Source organism: Sus scrofa, chromosome 15 (genome assembly GCF_000003025.6).
Source record: "Sus scrofa isolate TJ Tabasco breed Duroc chromosome 15, Sscrofa11.1, whole genome shotgun sequence".
Classification (NCBI taxonomy): domain Eukaryota; kingdom Metazoa; phylum Chordata; class Mammalia; order Artiodactyla; family Suidae; genus Sus; species Sus scrofa.
In genome coordinates this window covers 106,321,317-106,338,626 of record NC_010457.5, presented here as the reverse complement: position 1 = coordinate 106,338,626, position 17,310 = coordinate 106,321,317, and the positions used below count along the sequence as shown (strand labels likewise).

Here is a 17,310-nt window from a genome sequence, read left to right as displayed (position 1 = left end):
TGGAATCTCCTTTCTTCTGGACCTCTTCTGGTTGGAACTCAATCTTTGGATCTCTTCTCCTGCCTTAATTAGAGTGCCCTGCTGGACATGGCTACCTCTCTTGTCCTGGTTACTTCGCTTATCTCATCTTCTAAAACTCCTCTTAAACCATATTAATCTCCTTCACTGTAGGCATATCTGCATAGTAGGCTCCCAACCTTCTTTAGGTATTTGGTCAAAGGTCAACCTTTTTAGTGAGTCCCTGACCCCCATATCTGAAGTGAAGAGCCCTTTTTCATAGCTCTCTGCCTACTTAGCAATAGCACGTAACAGTATTCAGTGTTCTGTATATTTTATCTTTTATTTTTCTTACCACCACTAGAATATGCTCTCCTTAAGAACAGGAATTTGTTTATTTCTGTGTCTTCATAGCCTAGAGGCAACATTTAGAGTGTAGTCCATGCTCAGTACACATTTGCTCAAATGAATGATTTTCTTGTATAGCCATGTAATTTAGTCTCAAAAGTTTACAATCAAAACTCATATATTGTGTCCCATTAAAGCAAGAAATCCATTATAAATGTGTGATAATTTTTTGAGTTCCTTACATGTTTGAGACTGTGCTGTTCCCATGGAAATAGTTGGAGAAACAACTTTTTGTATAAAATGAGACAAATAATAGTATGTAATTGAGTTCAAGATAGTGATACAGACACACCTCCGAATTCTTTAGGTGTGAAATATAGCTGTACTAGAGTGATTGGTAAAGGCAGCTTCATAATGGCAATTAAGGTAAAACTTAAAGGATTTAAAGAAGTTGAATATGTGGGGGGAAAAGGGATTTGGAATCAAGGGAATAAATTTAAAGAGTGAAAATAGTCTGTGTGACAGAAGAGTTTGTAAATGGGACTAATAGGGTGATAAGAGATCAAAGGCTCAAGTCAGACTGCTGAGGACCTTAAATATTTTACCAGGCAGTAGAAAACCATCACAAGCACTGGACCAAGGGAGGCCTGTGATAGAAATGGCAATGTAGAGGAACACTGCCAAGTTTGTGTATCCTGCATTTTGTCCTGTAATCACCAGATCTTTTAACGTGCTGGTGGAGCATTTCAGGTTAAGAAAGAGATATGCATAAATAGATTTCATCATGTACTTTCTCTTCAAGATTGCATATAAATGTTCAACTTCTTGAAGACTATTTGATTAATACCTCTTCTGTTGAGACTAATGTCAGACAACTCTAGTAGATTCATCCAGCTATATAAACCTTTATGAGAATCACTTGACTGGGGGGGGGAGAACGCACAGGAATAAGGTCTCTGTGGTTTGGGGCAGCAAGTCCCAACACAGAATCAGCACAGACTTAGCTTCATCTCCTCCATTTCTGCATTGATAAGGATAAGGCTCAATGACTATTCATGTTCGGTTGATATAGGGTTTTTGTTTTTTGGGTTTCTTTTTCTTCTTTTTTTGGCTGCCCCATGCATATAGAGTTCCCAGGCCAGGGATCAGACTCAAGCCACAGTTGTGTCCTAAGCCATAGGTGCTGCAATGCTGGATCCTTAACCCACTGTGCCAGGCTGGAGATCAAATCTGCATCCCAGTGCTCCCAAGATGCTGCCGATCCCCTTGTGCCACAGTGGGAACTCCTCAATTGGTATTTGATAGTGAGGTAATCCAAGTTCTCAGAGAGCTTTCTGAATCATAATCTACCAATTAATATTTTTTTCTAGTAGATTTCATTAAGGTATATTTTATGAAGTTCTAATTAAAAGGAAATGTGTGTTGGGGGGATGTGCTTGGGTTATGGGATGGAAATCCTGTGAAATTGGATTGTTACGATCATTATATACCTACAGATATGATAAATTCATTTGAGTAATAAAAATAAATAAATAAAGACTAGGTGGTAGAAATTGGGTGAGAGGGAGCAAAACTTAAAGGAAAACTCACTCTTCTACTATTTGGTAAGTGGGATATTCAATCTGCTTCACACAGTCCTTCAAAGTCATCTCTTAGTTTGTGTGTCTGTGGGTCTAGTGGGGTAAGGATTGGGGTGGAATGGGTGACTTCTTTTTTTAGTTAATGGTCTGATTTTTCAAGATAATCATAATTTTCAAATATTTTGAATTATATTTTCAATAAATCTGCTTATACTAAAAAAAAGGAAGTGTGTGTAATCCATAAATCTCTGAAGTAATCAGAATATTAAATTAACGAGTCCTCAAATCTAATCCACTCATGATCAGGTTAGTTCATAAAACAGCACTTGGTTTTTGTTTCTTTGTTTGTTTGTTTAGAAGATTCCACATTTTCTTTAATTCCATGTCATTCTTTGGCAATATTTTATAAATTTAATCCTTTTTTAAAATTAAAGTATAGTTGATTTACAGTGTTGTGCCAATTTCTGCTGTACAGCAGAGTGACCCAGTCATACACATATATATTCATTTTCTCACATCATCCCCCATCATGTTCTATCCCAAGAAATTGGACACAGTTCCCTGTGCTATACAGTAGGACCTTATCATTTGTCCATTCAAAATGTAATAGTTTGCATCGAATAACCCCAAATCCCTCATCCATCCCACTCCCCCCCCCTCCCCCTTGGCAACCATTGTTCTCCATGTCTGTGGATCTGCATCTATTCTGTAGTTAGGTTCACTTTTACTGAACCTATCTATTAGATAGGTTCACTTTTACTGAAGATGATAATATAGAGTGTGTAGGCACCTCTCCCCTAAGATCTTCGAGTTCTCCTGGGCCTCCCTTGTAGACACAACAGGGAAGACCAGTGACAAGTGAGTGAGAAAGCCTGAGTTCTGCTGCCTCAGAGGTACTGAAAGGGACTTCCCTTTCAGTTTTTATTTTCAGTTGTTCCATCAGTAAACTGGGCTGAAATCAGGCCTGACCCTTGTCATGTTTTTCACCTCAAGCTTAGTTTGGACACTCTATGGGCTCCCCTTACCTTCTTGTCTCATTGTGGATTAGAGGGGTGTTTTCCACTTGATCAGTGCTTCTAAAACTTTGTGGCAAAGGATAATTTTCTCTTTTGTGTTTTACTTTCAATCTGTTATAAACTGACACTAAACAATAAAAATGAATTTTTAGAAAAACAAAATTAAAGAAGACATGCAAAATACAAGCATGCACTTTTTTTTATTAGATTCAACAAATACATGTCAGTTAAATTGGCAAAAGTTTCTAAATAGTTTCTTAGTTTTTGGTATTTGTTAAATGCTGGTAGCAAATGGTTCAGGACTGGCATTGGTCCATGGACCACACTTTAAATAGCACTGCGCTATAAGATAATTTTTAGGGTTTTAGCAGCAAACTTGTGGACAGTCATGTGTCTGAGATACTAAGTATAGGAAAATGAAGCCAGGTTGGGAGACAAGAATAAGTTAAGTTTAAATAGAAAACCAAATGCTTTGTTAAGAGGCAGTGATCCTAAAATGCATCGCTCCATATTTGAAAATGTGTCATCTGTGGTTTTGTTTTATCATTTTGGATTTTTTTTTTCACTGAAGATCAATCTTTTCTGAAGTGAGGTCCATAGAAGAAAAACCATCTGGAATGCTTATATATATATATATATGTATAAATTTATATATATATAAATCAGATCCTCAGACCTATAAAGTCAGTATCATCATTTCTGGAGATGGAACCCAGGAATTTGCATTTTAAAAATGAGTTGCTCTTCTTTTTCCCCCAAGTAATTCTTATGTATAGAGAATTATTGCTGTGAGAATTTTATACATGTGTGTGTATGTATTAAATAAATGATGAAGTGAAACAATGAACTATACTGAAATTTTTTTCCTAGTTATATCGGAGGAAGAAAACGAACTAGGGCTCTTTTTAAAGTTCCAAGCAGAACGGGATACAACGCAGGCTGGCAGAATGATGAAAGCCACTGGCAAGGCACTCTGTTCTTCAGCCAAGCAAAGGTGTACCATGGTTTTGCATCATCCTTATACCTGTAGTCAGTAAGACAGTTCTGATATATGTAGCTAACTTTGCACGTTTGTAAAGGTTTCTCTTCATTCCAGTAGAGGGTTAAAAGAGAATTGTATTGCAGTATATAACTGTTTTGTTGCCTACCTTTTATTTATTTCGTATTTAAAATCATTATTTGAAAATTGATGTTCAGAGGTGGCTTAATTACTAGAAGTAGCTATAGACCTGTGTTTAATTTTCTTAAGTGGTTTAACATAACAGGCACAAATTAGCTAACATTTAAATGTATATATGTATATATATTTTCACTCTTTGGATACTGTGAGTACATTATGAATACATTGTAACTTTTTTAAAGTGGAGAAAATTTCTTAATTATATACTTTGCTTTTTATTTATTTATTTATTTTGCCTTTTTTTTTTTTTTGCCTTTTCTAGGGCTGCTCCTGCGGCATATGGAGGTTCCCAGGCTAGGGGTCTAATCGGAGCTGCAGCTGCTGGCCTATGCCAGAGCCACAATAATGGGGGATCTGAGCCACGTCTTCGACCTATACCACAGCTCACAGCAATGCCGATCCTTAACCCACTGAGCAAGGCCAGGGATCACACCTGCAACCTCATAGTTCCTAGTCGGATTTGTTTCTGCTGTGCCTCAATGGGAACTCCAACTTTGCTTTTTATTATTTTACATCTTTTTAGCATAAAGATACCTGCTGCAAATAACTACCTACAATTACTAAATGTTAACTATTAGTAACTTTATAGGCAAAATCTTTGCATTTTCAGGAGAAAAATAAACACAGGCTGTATCAGACCTGTAATGATGTATAACTTTGTTTTGAAATAACCACATCAATGCAAAAGTCCATCTTTAAGGAGGTGACAAGGAGACACTCAATACAAAGCCCTCCAGTGCCACTAAGCCAAAAGGAGACCAGATGTTCTGGGTTTGAGTTGTGTTTCTGTTTCTTTCTTTCTTTTTTTTTTTTTTTTTTTGGTCTTTTTTTAGGGCTGCACTCAAGGCATATGGAAGTTCCCAGGCCAGGGGTTGGATTGGAGCTATAGCTGCCGACCTACACCACAACCATAGCAATGCCAAATCCGAGCTGCGTCTGTGACCTACAGCACAGCTCACGGCAACACCGGATCCTTAACCCACTGAGTGAGGCTAGGGATTCAACCCATGTCCTTTTAGATACTAATTGGGTTCGTTACCGCTGAGCCACAATATGAACTCCTGAGTCGTGTTTCTTAAATCCTTTTTTGTTTTTCTTGTTCTCATCCTCAACTGCTAAGAACTTTATCCTCTTTAGTTAATTTAGCATTTTATCTGCTTTTCTGTATCCTAGGTTTTCTCTAAATTTGTCAAAAGAAAGGCCTTCTGCTTATTATACAATGCTTTATGAATACAGGATCTCATTTTACTCATGGAATTCTGTTCTAAATGGCAGATTTATTTGGCAGATTATTGATACATGGATAAACATCCAAAATGTTGCAAAAACTTTCTAAAATAAGGCAAGGGAGAGATACAGACATGCCTTTATTAAGAGTTCGGAATTAGCTGTGTGATCTCTATTTGCTTTCTAAATTTTCTTAAGCATGTTAATAATTGCCTGTTTATCAACTCATCTTGATAGCAAATTATGCTTTATGGCTGTTTTTGTTTTATTTTACTTATGGGCTGTACATCTCTCTGATTTTCACCTCTCTGCCATTAGATTGGCCCTGTATACTCCTCTGTCTCGTCTAAAGCAAGAAGTAGCAACATTCAGTCAAAGGGCAGTCTCTGATACCCAGATGACAATTAATCGAATGGAACAGGCACGCACAGAATACAGAGGAGCTCTGCTGTGGATGAAAGATGTATCCCAAGAACTGGACCCAGACACCTTAAAACAAATGGAAAAGTTCAGAAAAGTATGAAAATATACCCTTTTTTTTATTGTTTTCTTGACCTTCTATAGACTATTTAATCAAGAGCATAAAATGTCAGACTATTTTTGGAAAACTTGTTATATTATCAATTCTTGGTTGCTTGGAAATCTTCAGTTGAAGTACAAAAGGTTGTCACTTTTTTTAACTCTCTGAGAGCATCCCACCTTATCAACCTTTTCTGTTATTTTTATCCCTCTCATAATAGATCTAACTACCTGTTAAATGTTGCTTACCTAGAATTGTAGGAGTTGTTTGTAGGAGGAAAATAGTTTATTAGTAAGGAAGAATATGCAGCTTAAGTAAAAATTCATGTAAAATGATTATTAAATATAAGTGAAGGTTGTCAAATTTTTCCTTCTGCCACAATGCATAGTGTCACCACAAAATTTTAAAGCAATGACATGTCTATGAACATATATTTTTGCTAAATAAACTCTGTATTATAAATTGTATTTCCTGCATTTACCATACATGATAGTAAAATTCACTCCTTCATTTTATAAATATTTAAAGTTCCTATAGGAAAAATCATATTTAACATTGATAGAGGCCTTATACTATCTGTTACAAGTATTTTGCCTCACTGATTATGCCAACAGGCCTGGGAAGTAGGTGGACACGTGGCCTTAGGCAACCTGTTTTTCTGTCCCTTTCATAATCCTTGAAATTAGAATATGGTCCAAGGGAGTGGTTGCATTGGACTCCACTCCACAAACGTCACTGAATTGTAGTTTTAAAATGATTTAAGTATATGTTATGTGAAGTCCACCTCAATTGAAAAAAAGAAAACAACCCACTGCTCTTATCTAGTACCAAATAGCCCTGCATAGTCTGATCCCTGGTCCCTCTGCAGCTACATCTTGTACTTAAACTTTCTATGCTCCAGCCCATTCTCTGCTCAAGGAAGGAATATACTCTACCCTTTTCCTTCCTGTTCTGCAAACATGATAAGCTTTTCATGCATCTCCCACACCCAGGACTTTTGTCTCTCCCCCGCCCCCACCTACCCAGCCTAGAAGGTTCTCAGCATGGCCCGCTTATAAACTTCCTGCCCCAGTTCAGACATCATGCATGAGTTCACCAACAGCTTCCCTGACTATCTTATCAAAAGTTGTCATTCATGTCTGTTACATTTATTTATCTTTGTGACTTGAGATTATTTATTTACATTCTGTTTCTCTGTGCCTCCTCACTCAGGGATGGTGAGGAAGAACATTGTTTTACTCACCACAGTATCGCTTTGCCTGGCACGTAGTAGATGTCTTATAATTTTTTTTTTTTTTTTTTTTTTTTTTTTTTTTTTGCTTTTTAGGGTCACACCCATGGCATATGGAGGTTCCCAGACTAGGGGTCCAATTGGAGCTGTATCTGCCAACCTACACCACAGCCACAGCAATGTGGGATCCAAGCCGCATCTGTGACCTACACCACAGCTCACGGCAACACAATGCCAGATCTCTAACCCACTGAGTGACGATAGGGATCGAACCCGAAACCTCATGGTTCCTAGTAAGATTCGTTTCTGATGCACCATGATGGGAACTCCTGGATGTTTCTTTTTATTTAGAATCTTTTTTTTCTCCTTAACTACATACTTTTCATCTATTATCACCTAGTTTCTCAGCATAAAGATACTAGGTGGGGAGTTCCCGCTGTGGCACAAGGGGATCAGCAGCGTCTCTGGAACGCTGGGACACAAGTTTGATCCCCAGTCCCGTACAGAGGGTTAAGGAACCAGCATTGCCATAGCTGCAGCTTAGGTCACAACTGTGGCTCAGATCTGATCCCTGGCCACGGAACTCGATGTGCCACGGGATGGCCAAAAAAGAAAAAGAAAAAAAAGACATCTGCTGGGAAGGATCTCCTATAATTACTAAAACTAGTCAAAATATTTTCCATTAATCATAGAACAATAATACAGGGAAGGGAATTAGTCTTCTTTATTACAATTTCATGTGTCTGATAATATGTATCACGAACCTGTATGGTATGTTTATACTTGTATTATCAGCAATAATAATTAACATTTTTGTGGTTGCAGGTGCAGATCCAAGTGAGAAATAGCAAAGCTTCTTTTGACAAGTTAAAGATGGATGTTTGTCAGAAAGTGGATTTACTTGGAGCTAGTCGCTGCAATATGTTGTCACATTCACTCGCTACCTACCAGGTACCCACCTCCATGGTCAGCATGTCCTTGCAGTAAAGATGAGTGCTGAGATTCCTTTTTAAAAGTTGTCTAAGGGTGCAAAAAAATTGTGTAATTGATCAGATTCCTTTGACTTTGCTAAACTTGGTTTTTTGAGGATATGACAGTTAGAATCATAGAACATTAGGCTGAAAAAGGTCTTAGGGATTGCCCACTTCTATACTTTCACGTTTTTCTCCTTGGTGTCCAAGGAGAGACAGACAGACTTTGGGACTCTCCAGGGTTGAGGGAGGGGAATGTGGAGAGGAGGCAAGATTCAAGGTCTGTCAGCCCTGGTTCATCCACAGCTAGTCCACTTTGAACTAGTTCCACATACAATTTTATTTTGCCATGATGCAAAAGTTTACTATGTTTCTATCATTTTACAGATGGGGAAAGTGAGAATTAAATGAAAATTAAAGTAAAAGGGAATGTTGAGCTTAAAAACTCAAGTTTTCTGATTCTAAGTCTTGCGTTTGTTTCATTCTGCTAAATTGTCATTCCACACAAGTTTAATCTCAGAAGTCTCGTTTGTGCTTGCTTACTTCAAATCACACATAAATAGCATACAGTAAGTTAAATATTAATAAGTAGCAGTTACTGATCTTATCAAGTATTTGTAAATGGCAAGCTAAGAGAGTAAACTGTTTTGCATAATAAAAGAATAATAAACTAAAGGAAAGGTACACTGCAGCTTTTAGGGAATCTATCTTATTCAGTTCAGTACTGTGGAATTTAGGAATCAAACAAAGATGCACTTGCTGAAATAATAAAAAGAACCAAAGAATGCCATTTGCAGCAACATAAATGGACCTAGCATTATCATACTATGTGAAGTAAGGCAGATGGAGAAAGACAAATATCATATGAGATCACTAATATGTGGAATCTAATTAAAAAATGATTCAAATGAACTTATTCACAAAACCAAAACAGACTCAAAGATTTCAAAAACGAACTTATGGTTACCAAAGGGGAAATATTGGGGTAGAAGGGTAAATTAGGAGGTTGAGATGAACATATACACACTACTGTATATAAAACAGATAACCAACAAAGACCTGCTGTATAGCACAGGGAGATCTACTCCGTAATAACCTCTATGGGAAAAGAATCTGAAAAGGAATGAATATATTTATATGTAAAACTGACTGACTTTGCTGTACACCTTAAAGTAACACAGCATTATAAGTCAACTATACTCCAATAAAATTTTAAAAATAAAAAACACCTAGAAAAGAAAAAAAAAAAGGGAAAGGATGCTCATGAAAATTGAAGTATGTGACAATCTATGTAGCACAGTGCCTGAAACACGGTAACTGCTAGTCCAGTTCTCCTTCTTTCTTGCCACTCCCCCCCCGCCCCCCCCCCCGCCACTTTGAATAGGAACCTTGCTACTTCAAGCACGGAAAATGTCCATTTACTTGAGTTAGCTTGACGACACATTTTTCAGACAAGCCTTTCTTGAACCCTAAATGGAAGTCCAGATTTAGTGGTTCATGTTAGTTTTCTCCAATTAATAAAGTCTTTAAATGCTTACCAACATAAAGATTTACACATATCCCTCTAGTGCAAATACGGTATTTTGGTGCTTTTAACATTTTTCTTTTGGATTCCTCAGAAAGTGTTCTACTGTACCAATTTCATTCTCTTGGCTGCACTTACTCTCCAGCTGATGCCAGCATGCATTCCAGCGCTGTATACAGATAGGCACACATGCATGCAGATACAACACCACTTCTTGTGCAGAATTACTGTTTATAGTACTTTCTGTTTCCCCAAACTTGGAAATTGATTTTAGCTCCTGCTTCTTATTATTGGACAACTATTCATTTACCAGAGTGAGGGAAAATAGCACTGAAAAAAAAAATCCTGGAGAGGAAGCAGAACTGTAGTGCCACCTTTTCTTTTTCTGTAGAGGACACTTCTTGGATTCTGGGAGAAAACAGCTCGAATGATGTCCCACATCCGTGGAGCCTATGTTGGCATTCATCCATATGATTTTGTAGCTCTCAAGGTACATTGCTTTCAGTGTTCTTTTGTTAGATGTATTACATTTCATTTGGATAATAACTTTGAAACTACTTTTGGCTAAGCTAATTTCAAATTTGCAAAACACTGGGAAATAGTTTTCTACATTCCTTTAGCCAGTCATTTTTCTATAAGTCCTTGATTCCAAATAACTATCAGCAGCACTAAACAAACATGGGAATACTACTGGTGGGTGAGCTCAAGATATTAGTATCATAGGGGAGGGGGAAATAAAAGAAGGAAAAAGTGAAAAGAAAATTAAAATACGAAAGAGAGAAGAGGTTATGGAAAGGAAAAACTTAAAAGGAAAAAGTGATAGGAATTCCCATCATGGCTCAGTGGCAATGAACCTAACTAGTATCCATGAGGACTCAGGTTCGATCCCTGGCCCCGCTCAGTGGGTTAAGGATCTGGCATTGACACAAGCTTGTGATGTGGCTGGCAGCTGCAGCTCTGATTCAACTCCTAGCCTAAGAACTTCCATATGCTGCAAGTGTAGTCCTAAAAAAAGAAAAAAAAAAGGAAAAAGTGATGGAAAGTGGTTATGCGTTTTCAAAAATGACCAGATTACTGGAGTTCCCTGATGGCATAGTGGTTATGGATCTGGTGTTGTCACTTCTGTGGGTTGGGTCAGATCTCTGGAACTTCTGTGTGCCAGAGGCACAGCCAAAAACTAAAAGGAAAAAGAAAATGACCAGATTATCTACCTGAAAATTTTAGGAGTTAAAAAAAAATCTCCTTGCTTTAACTTTTATACTCATATCATAGCTGTGATTCATGATACAAAAATTATGTCCGTTTTGGTCATTATACATGCGATTGCCACAGAGGAGACTACTGTCTTAGATCAGCTCTTTCCGTAACCACCACCTGTAAAGTGAACTCTTTCAGCCTTTTGTCCATTTGGCTCATAGAGCAGAGTTGCAGTTGTGCTAATCATTTCTTCACTTCTTGTAGGCTAGGTTTCAGTACCTTTGAACTTATTCTGCTTATTTTTAAGTAGAGCTTGAAAATGTTGAGTTTGCACAAGTTGGATGTGGTATCTGTGATAGTTCATATCCTGCAACTGTACATTGCAGGGGCTTGGTATGAATTTTTTTTTTTTTTTGGTCTTTTTAGGCCCACATCCATGGCATATGGAGGTCCCCAGGCTAGGGGTCCAATTGGAGCTGAAGCCAGCAGCCTATGCCATAGCCATAGCAACATGGAATCTGAGCTACATCTGCAACCTACACCACAGCTCACGACAACACCGGATCCTTAGCCCACTGATCGAGGCCAGGGATCAAACCCACATTCTCATGGATGCTAGTCGAGTTCACTAACCACTGAGCCACAATGGGAACTCCTGTTTTTTACTTTTTCTATATGCATGCTTCACTGGAGAGCATGATGTATATTTAGGCAAATTTAACATTCAATTCCTGCTTAGACTTGAAGTTGAAAATCTTTAGTTGGAGTTCCCAGTGACCAAGCAATTAAGGATCTGCTGTTGTCACTACTGTGGTGCGGGTTTTATCCCTGGCCTGGAAACTTCCAGAAGCTGTGGGTGCGGCCAAAAGAAACCCTGAAAAATAAGAAAATCTTCAGTTGTATTTAGAGTGTTGAAATACAGGCCAGCAACACACTGTGGGTCTTCTTTGGCATGTCACAAAGTGGTAAACCTTGTGGTTAGCCCATAGTATGTGTGATTGCCACAGGCAGCCAAAGGACATGGGACGTAGGACTCAGGTCAAATTACATCAGCATACATTTGCCATATCTCTCACTCTCTACTTAAGAATTCTTCCTATTTTATGTTATTCTTTATAATTTTTTTCTTTTTCTTTTTAGGGTCACACCTGCTGCATGTGGAAGTTCCCAGACTAGGGGTCGAATTGGAGCTGCAGCTGCCAGCCTACACCACAGCCACAGCCACAGCAACACAGGTCCAAGCTACAGCTTGTGACCTATGCCGCAGCTTGTGGAAACACCCAATCCCTAACCCACTGAGCAAGGCCAGGGATCGAACCTGCATCCTCATGGATACTAGTTGGATTCTTAATCCACTAAGCCACAACAGGAACTCCATTCTTTTGAATTTTTATTCTCATTTTTGTTTACACAAAGAGAGAAACAGATTCTTTTCTCCTACTTAACATTAAACTTCTTATCCTTAGCAACTACAAGACACTCCAAGCAAGCTTACTGAAGACCACAAGGAAGAACAAATTGAAGACAGTTCTCTTCCTGAGAACCTCAATAAGTAAGCAGGCAGAAGTTATATCATGTTACAGAAGTCCTGAATATCCTTGTATCATTTATTTGGAAAGAGTTTCTTCTCTGGCTTACTGAATACTTATTTCTATGTCATTTTTCCAAAACATTTGTTTTAAAACCTTTCCCCCCTATTTTTGATTTCACATGACAGGCAAAGCTGATGTGATAGGAGTACCGAAAATTTGGGGTGATAACACCAAATTCTGTGTTTGGGAGACTGAGCCTTGTAATAAGAGCCTCAACCAAATGAATCCCAGAAGGGGCAGCTTGATAAAGAAAGGGAGAGGGACTTCCCGTCATGGCTCAGCAGAAACGAATCGGACTAACATCCATGAGGACGCAGCCTTGCTCAGTGGGTTGAGGATCCAGTGTTGCTGTGAGCTGTGGTGTAGGTCAAGACACAGCTTGGATCTGGCATCGCTGTGGTTGTGGTTAGGCCAGTGGCTACAGCTCCAATTTGACCCCTAGCCTGGGAACTTTCATATGTTGCACTTTCGGCCCTAAAAAGCAAAAAAGAAAAAAAGAAGAAGTAAGTGGCAGTTCTGAAAGGAAAACAAAGGCAAGATGTAATTAAAGGGAAACAGGCAACATGAAGGAAGTACAAAACAAGAGCCCCCATTTTCAGGTAACCAATCCCAGTCCCATCTGTGCTATTTTGGAGATAAATTTTCACCAGCTCTCTCTTATAGCTGTTGATACCTCCCCCCACTTTTTTTTTTTTTTTTTTTTTTTTTTTTTTTTTTTTTTTTGCTTTTTAGGGCCACCCCCGTGGCATATGGAGGTTCCCAGGCTAGGGGTCCAATCTGAGCTGTAGCCACTGGCCTACACCACAGCCACAGCAATGTCGGATCCCTACCCACTGAGCTGGTTCAGAGATCAAATTCATGTCCACATGGATGCTAGTTGGGCTTATTACTGCTGAGCCACAACGGGAACTCCCAGAACTACACTTCTCATTTTAATCAGATTGCACTGATAGTAATATAATGAACCCAGAAATAGTCCCAAACAGTGACAACCATATAATGTTGAATGGAAGGTGATCTGAAATATAAGCATTTCACCCTTTTCTCTATGGGGAAATCCAAACAAGTTTTTTTTACTAACATGACTGTACAAATGTTTTAGGATATAGATTAATCAAATGCATAATTATAAATTAAACTTACTAATTTAATTATATTAACATTTTAAATCTTATGTTAAATATATTCAGTAAATATTTTCATTATCACATTTTATGAAAGTTTTATTTAGAATCATCTCATGTATCTTCAGCATCATGAGAGCTACCGTTCGAGTGAACAGATTCCAAAGCACTTTACCTTCTCTTCCATCCAAATTGTTTAAAACACCATCTGTGTATACTGTCATTGGAAATTTCATTCCAAGTCAGTCTCTATTTGCTCTGTGGGTTTATTTTTATGGTTTTTGCAAATAAATACTGTATTGCTTTTTAAGTGTCTTTAAAAACATTTTAAAATATCCTCCAGCATTAGAGTTCTGAAGTTATACCCCAGGAATAATAACTAAATCTGGTTCAATTTCTTTATCTCATTTTTTTATCATTATACCATAAGGATGATATGAATTTCCAAAATTAGTATTGTTTGAGGATGTTTGAGGCAAAAGTATTTTCTGTAAACATTACTTTGTTGTTAAAATAGTCTGTTTTTCTATAGCTCTTTATTCCTTCTAGTTCCCAAGTGTTCTTGAGCAAAGCCTTTTAATGCTTGAAAACTAAACTTCAGAAGTTCCTGTTGTGGCTCAGTAGTAAACTCAACTAGGATCCATAAGGGTGCGGGTCCGATCCCTGGCCTCGCTCAGTGGGTTAAGGATCCGGCATTGCCCTGAGCTGTGATGTAGGTCACAGATGCGTCTCAGATCCCACGTTGCTGTAGCTTCAGCTCCAGTTTGACCCCTAGCCAGGAACTTCCATATGCCGTGGGTGTGGCCTGTAAAAAAAAAGAAAAGAAATCTAAACTTCATACTTAATGGCTTTGGTAACAGGTGTTCTCCTCTGTGGTACTGTATTTAGCACAGCACTTAGCATGCTGAACACAGTGTCTGGTGCTTCATCAATATTCAGTAAAGGAACAAGGGGTGAAGGATTATTTTCAGTCTGTGCAGCTCCAGAGAAGAAGTAAGATTTGTCTCAGATTTTAGGAGATCAACTAGACACCTATTTTATATGTATTCTCAGTTTAAAAAATCTTTTAAACTGTATAAAACTATTTGTAGCATGTGAGTCCCAAAGGTATATTTTAACCAAAATCTCTTCATTTTTTGGTTTTTATTTTAGATTGGTTTTGTCAGATGAGGTAGTGAGCTTGGAAAGTGAATCAGGTAAGATAATAAATTCATTAAAATGTGAAATGACCACATTTAAATGTCAAAACAGTTTGTTACAGCCTTTTAAAAGAGATTGTGTTGATATCCATTCAATTAAAAAAATGTCACTTTATGAGTCTCTTCTGTACAAACCACTTTTTTAAATTTGTTTTTTTCTCTTCATATTTTCAATTTTATTATCTTTTTAAAACTCAGTGAATTTTATTATATTTATAGTTGTGCAACCATTATCACAACTTAATCTTACATTTCCATCCCAAACCCTGTACAAACCACTTTTGAATGCATTCTTTTCTTCCCCAAGTGTTTTGAGCTGTAATTGACATGTGACCCTGTAAGTTTAAGGAGTGCAGTGTGATGATTTGATATTTGTATGTATTACAGAGGAGTTTTCACAATAAGATTAGTTAACACATATATCACCTTACATATTTATCATATTTATTTGGGGATAAGAACATTTTAAGATTTATTTGGGGGATAAGAACATTTAAGATTTACCCTCTTACAACTGTTAAGTAAATAATACTGTATGTTTTGTTAACTGTAGTTACGATGCTGAATAAGTTAGATCCCAGAACTTATTCCTCTTAAAACTGGAAGGACCAATGGGACCAACCTCCCCATTTCCCCAATACCCTAGGCCTTAGCAACCACTAATGTTCTCTTTTTCTAGGAGTTCAGCTTTTTTATATCTCACTTTTTTTTTTTTTTTTTTTTTTTTTTTGTCTTTTTGCCTTTTCTAGGGCCACTTGTGCGGCATATGAAGGTTCCCAGGCTAGGGGTCGAATCGGAGCTGTAGCCACTGGCCTATGCCAGAGCCACAACTTGGGATCTGAGCCGTGTCTGCAACTACACCACAGCTCACGGCAATAGTTTTTAGTTGGTATAGTCCTACTTATTTATCTTTGCTTTTGTTTCTTGAGCTTTTTTTTTTTTTTTTTTTTGGGCTGCTGCCTAGGCAGCAGATTCCAGGCTAGGAGTCAAATCGGAGCCACAGCTGCTGGCCTATGCCACAGCCACAGCAATGCCAGATCTGAGCCACATCTGTGACCTACACCATAGCTCATGGCAACGCCAGATCCTTAACCCACTGAGGGAGGCCAGGGATCAAACCTACAACCTCATAGTTCCTAGTTGGATTCATTTCCGCTGCACCACGATGGGAACTCCTGTTTCTTGAGCTTTTGATGTCATATCCCAAAAATTATTGCCAAGATCAATGTCAAGGAATTTTTTCCTCTGGTTTTTATTTTAGGAGTTTTACACTTTCAGATATTACATATAAGTATTTAATCCATTTTGAGTTAATTTTTGTGAGTGGTATAAGTTAAGGGTCTAATGTCATTTTTTTTTTAGGGCCGCACCCATGGCATATGGAGGTTCCCAGGCTAGGGGTAAAATTGGAGCTGCTGGCCTACACCACACCCACAGCAATGTCAGATCCAAGCTGCATCTGCAGCCTATACCACAGCTCAGGGCAACACCAGATCCTTAACCCACTGAGAGAGGCCAGGGATCAAGCCTGCATCCTCATGGATCCTGGTCAGTTTTGTTTCCGCTGAGGTGGGTACTCCTCTGATTTCATTCTCTGTTTTGTTTACCATTTGCCTGGAATATCTTTTTCTATCCCTTCACTTTCAGTCTTTGTTTATCTATCCTTAAAGCTAAAGGGAGTCTCTTATAGGCAGCATATTATTGAATCTTAATTTTTATTCATTCAGCCACTTCTTGTCTTTTGATTAGAGAATTTAACTCGTTTACACTTAATTATTGATAGGTAAGGATTTACTAATGGTAGGCTTTGATTCCTTTCTCTTACCTTTTTGTGTACCTATTACCAGTTTTGATTTTGTTTTTTTTTGTCTTTTTGCCATTTCTTGGGCTGCGCCTGCGGCATATGGAGATTCCCATGCTAGGAGTCCAATCGGAGCTGTAGCCACTGGCCTACACCAGAGCCACAGCAACATGGGATCCAAGCCGTGTCTGCAACCTACACCACAGCTCACGGCAACGCCGGATCCCAAACCCGCTGAGCAAGGCCAGGGATCAAACCCGCAACCTCATGGTTCCTAGTTGGATTCGTTAACCACTGAGCCACGACAGAAACTCCTACCAGTTTCTTTTCTTTTCTTTTCTTTTTTACTCACCATGAGGCTTCCATAAAATGTCCTATATTTATAACATTTTATGAAGATAGCAATTTAGTTTGATAGCATATGGAAACTATGCTTCTACCCTCACATTTTAGGTTATTGATGTTACAGTTTACATGTTTTTAATACTGTGTTTCCAATAACAAATCAATATTGTTATTTTTAATGTTTATCTTTTAACTTTTAGAGTTAAAAGTGACTTATGCACCATTGTTACAATATTATAGACTCTGACTATGACTATATATTTACTATACTCATGAGTTGTATACTTTCTTTCATTTAAAATTTATTTATTTATTTATTTATTATTATTATTATTTTTTTCCTTTTATGGCTGCCCTGAGGTATTTGGAGTTTCCCAGCCAGGGATCAGACCTGAGCTGCAGTTGCAACCTACACTGTAGCTGCAACAATGCCCGATCCTTTAACCCAGTGTGCTAG

The 17,310-nt window shown here is 38.0% G+C and overlaps 1 protein-coding gene across 4 annotated transcripts in view; it reads left to right on the top strand.

Moving 5' to 3' along the window:
• Window positions 1–17,310, top strand: part of ICA1L (islet cell autoantigen 1 like) — an 83,638-nt gene that overhangs the window by 38,947 nt on the left and 27,381 nt on the right. For all 4 annotated transcript variants that reach the window (XM_021075560.1, XM_021075559.1, XM_021075561.1 and 1 more), the window contains exons 4-9: window positions 3,812–3,935; window positions 5,667–5,865; window positions 7,925–8,050; window positions 9,987–10,085; window positions 12,259–12,344; window positions 14,661–14,704. In XM_021075560.1, the coding sequence (XP_020931219.1) occupies window positions 3,812–3,935; window positions 5,667–5,865; window positions 7,925–8,050; window positions 9,987–10,085; window positions 12,259–12,344; window positions 14,661–14,704 (678 nt within the window). The remainder of the gene's footprint in view (window positions 1–3,811; window positions 3,936–5,666; window positions 5,866–7,924; window positions 8,051–9,986; window positions 10,086–12,258; window positions 12,345–14,660; window positions 14,705–17,310) is intronic.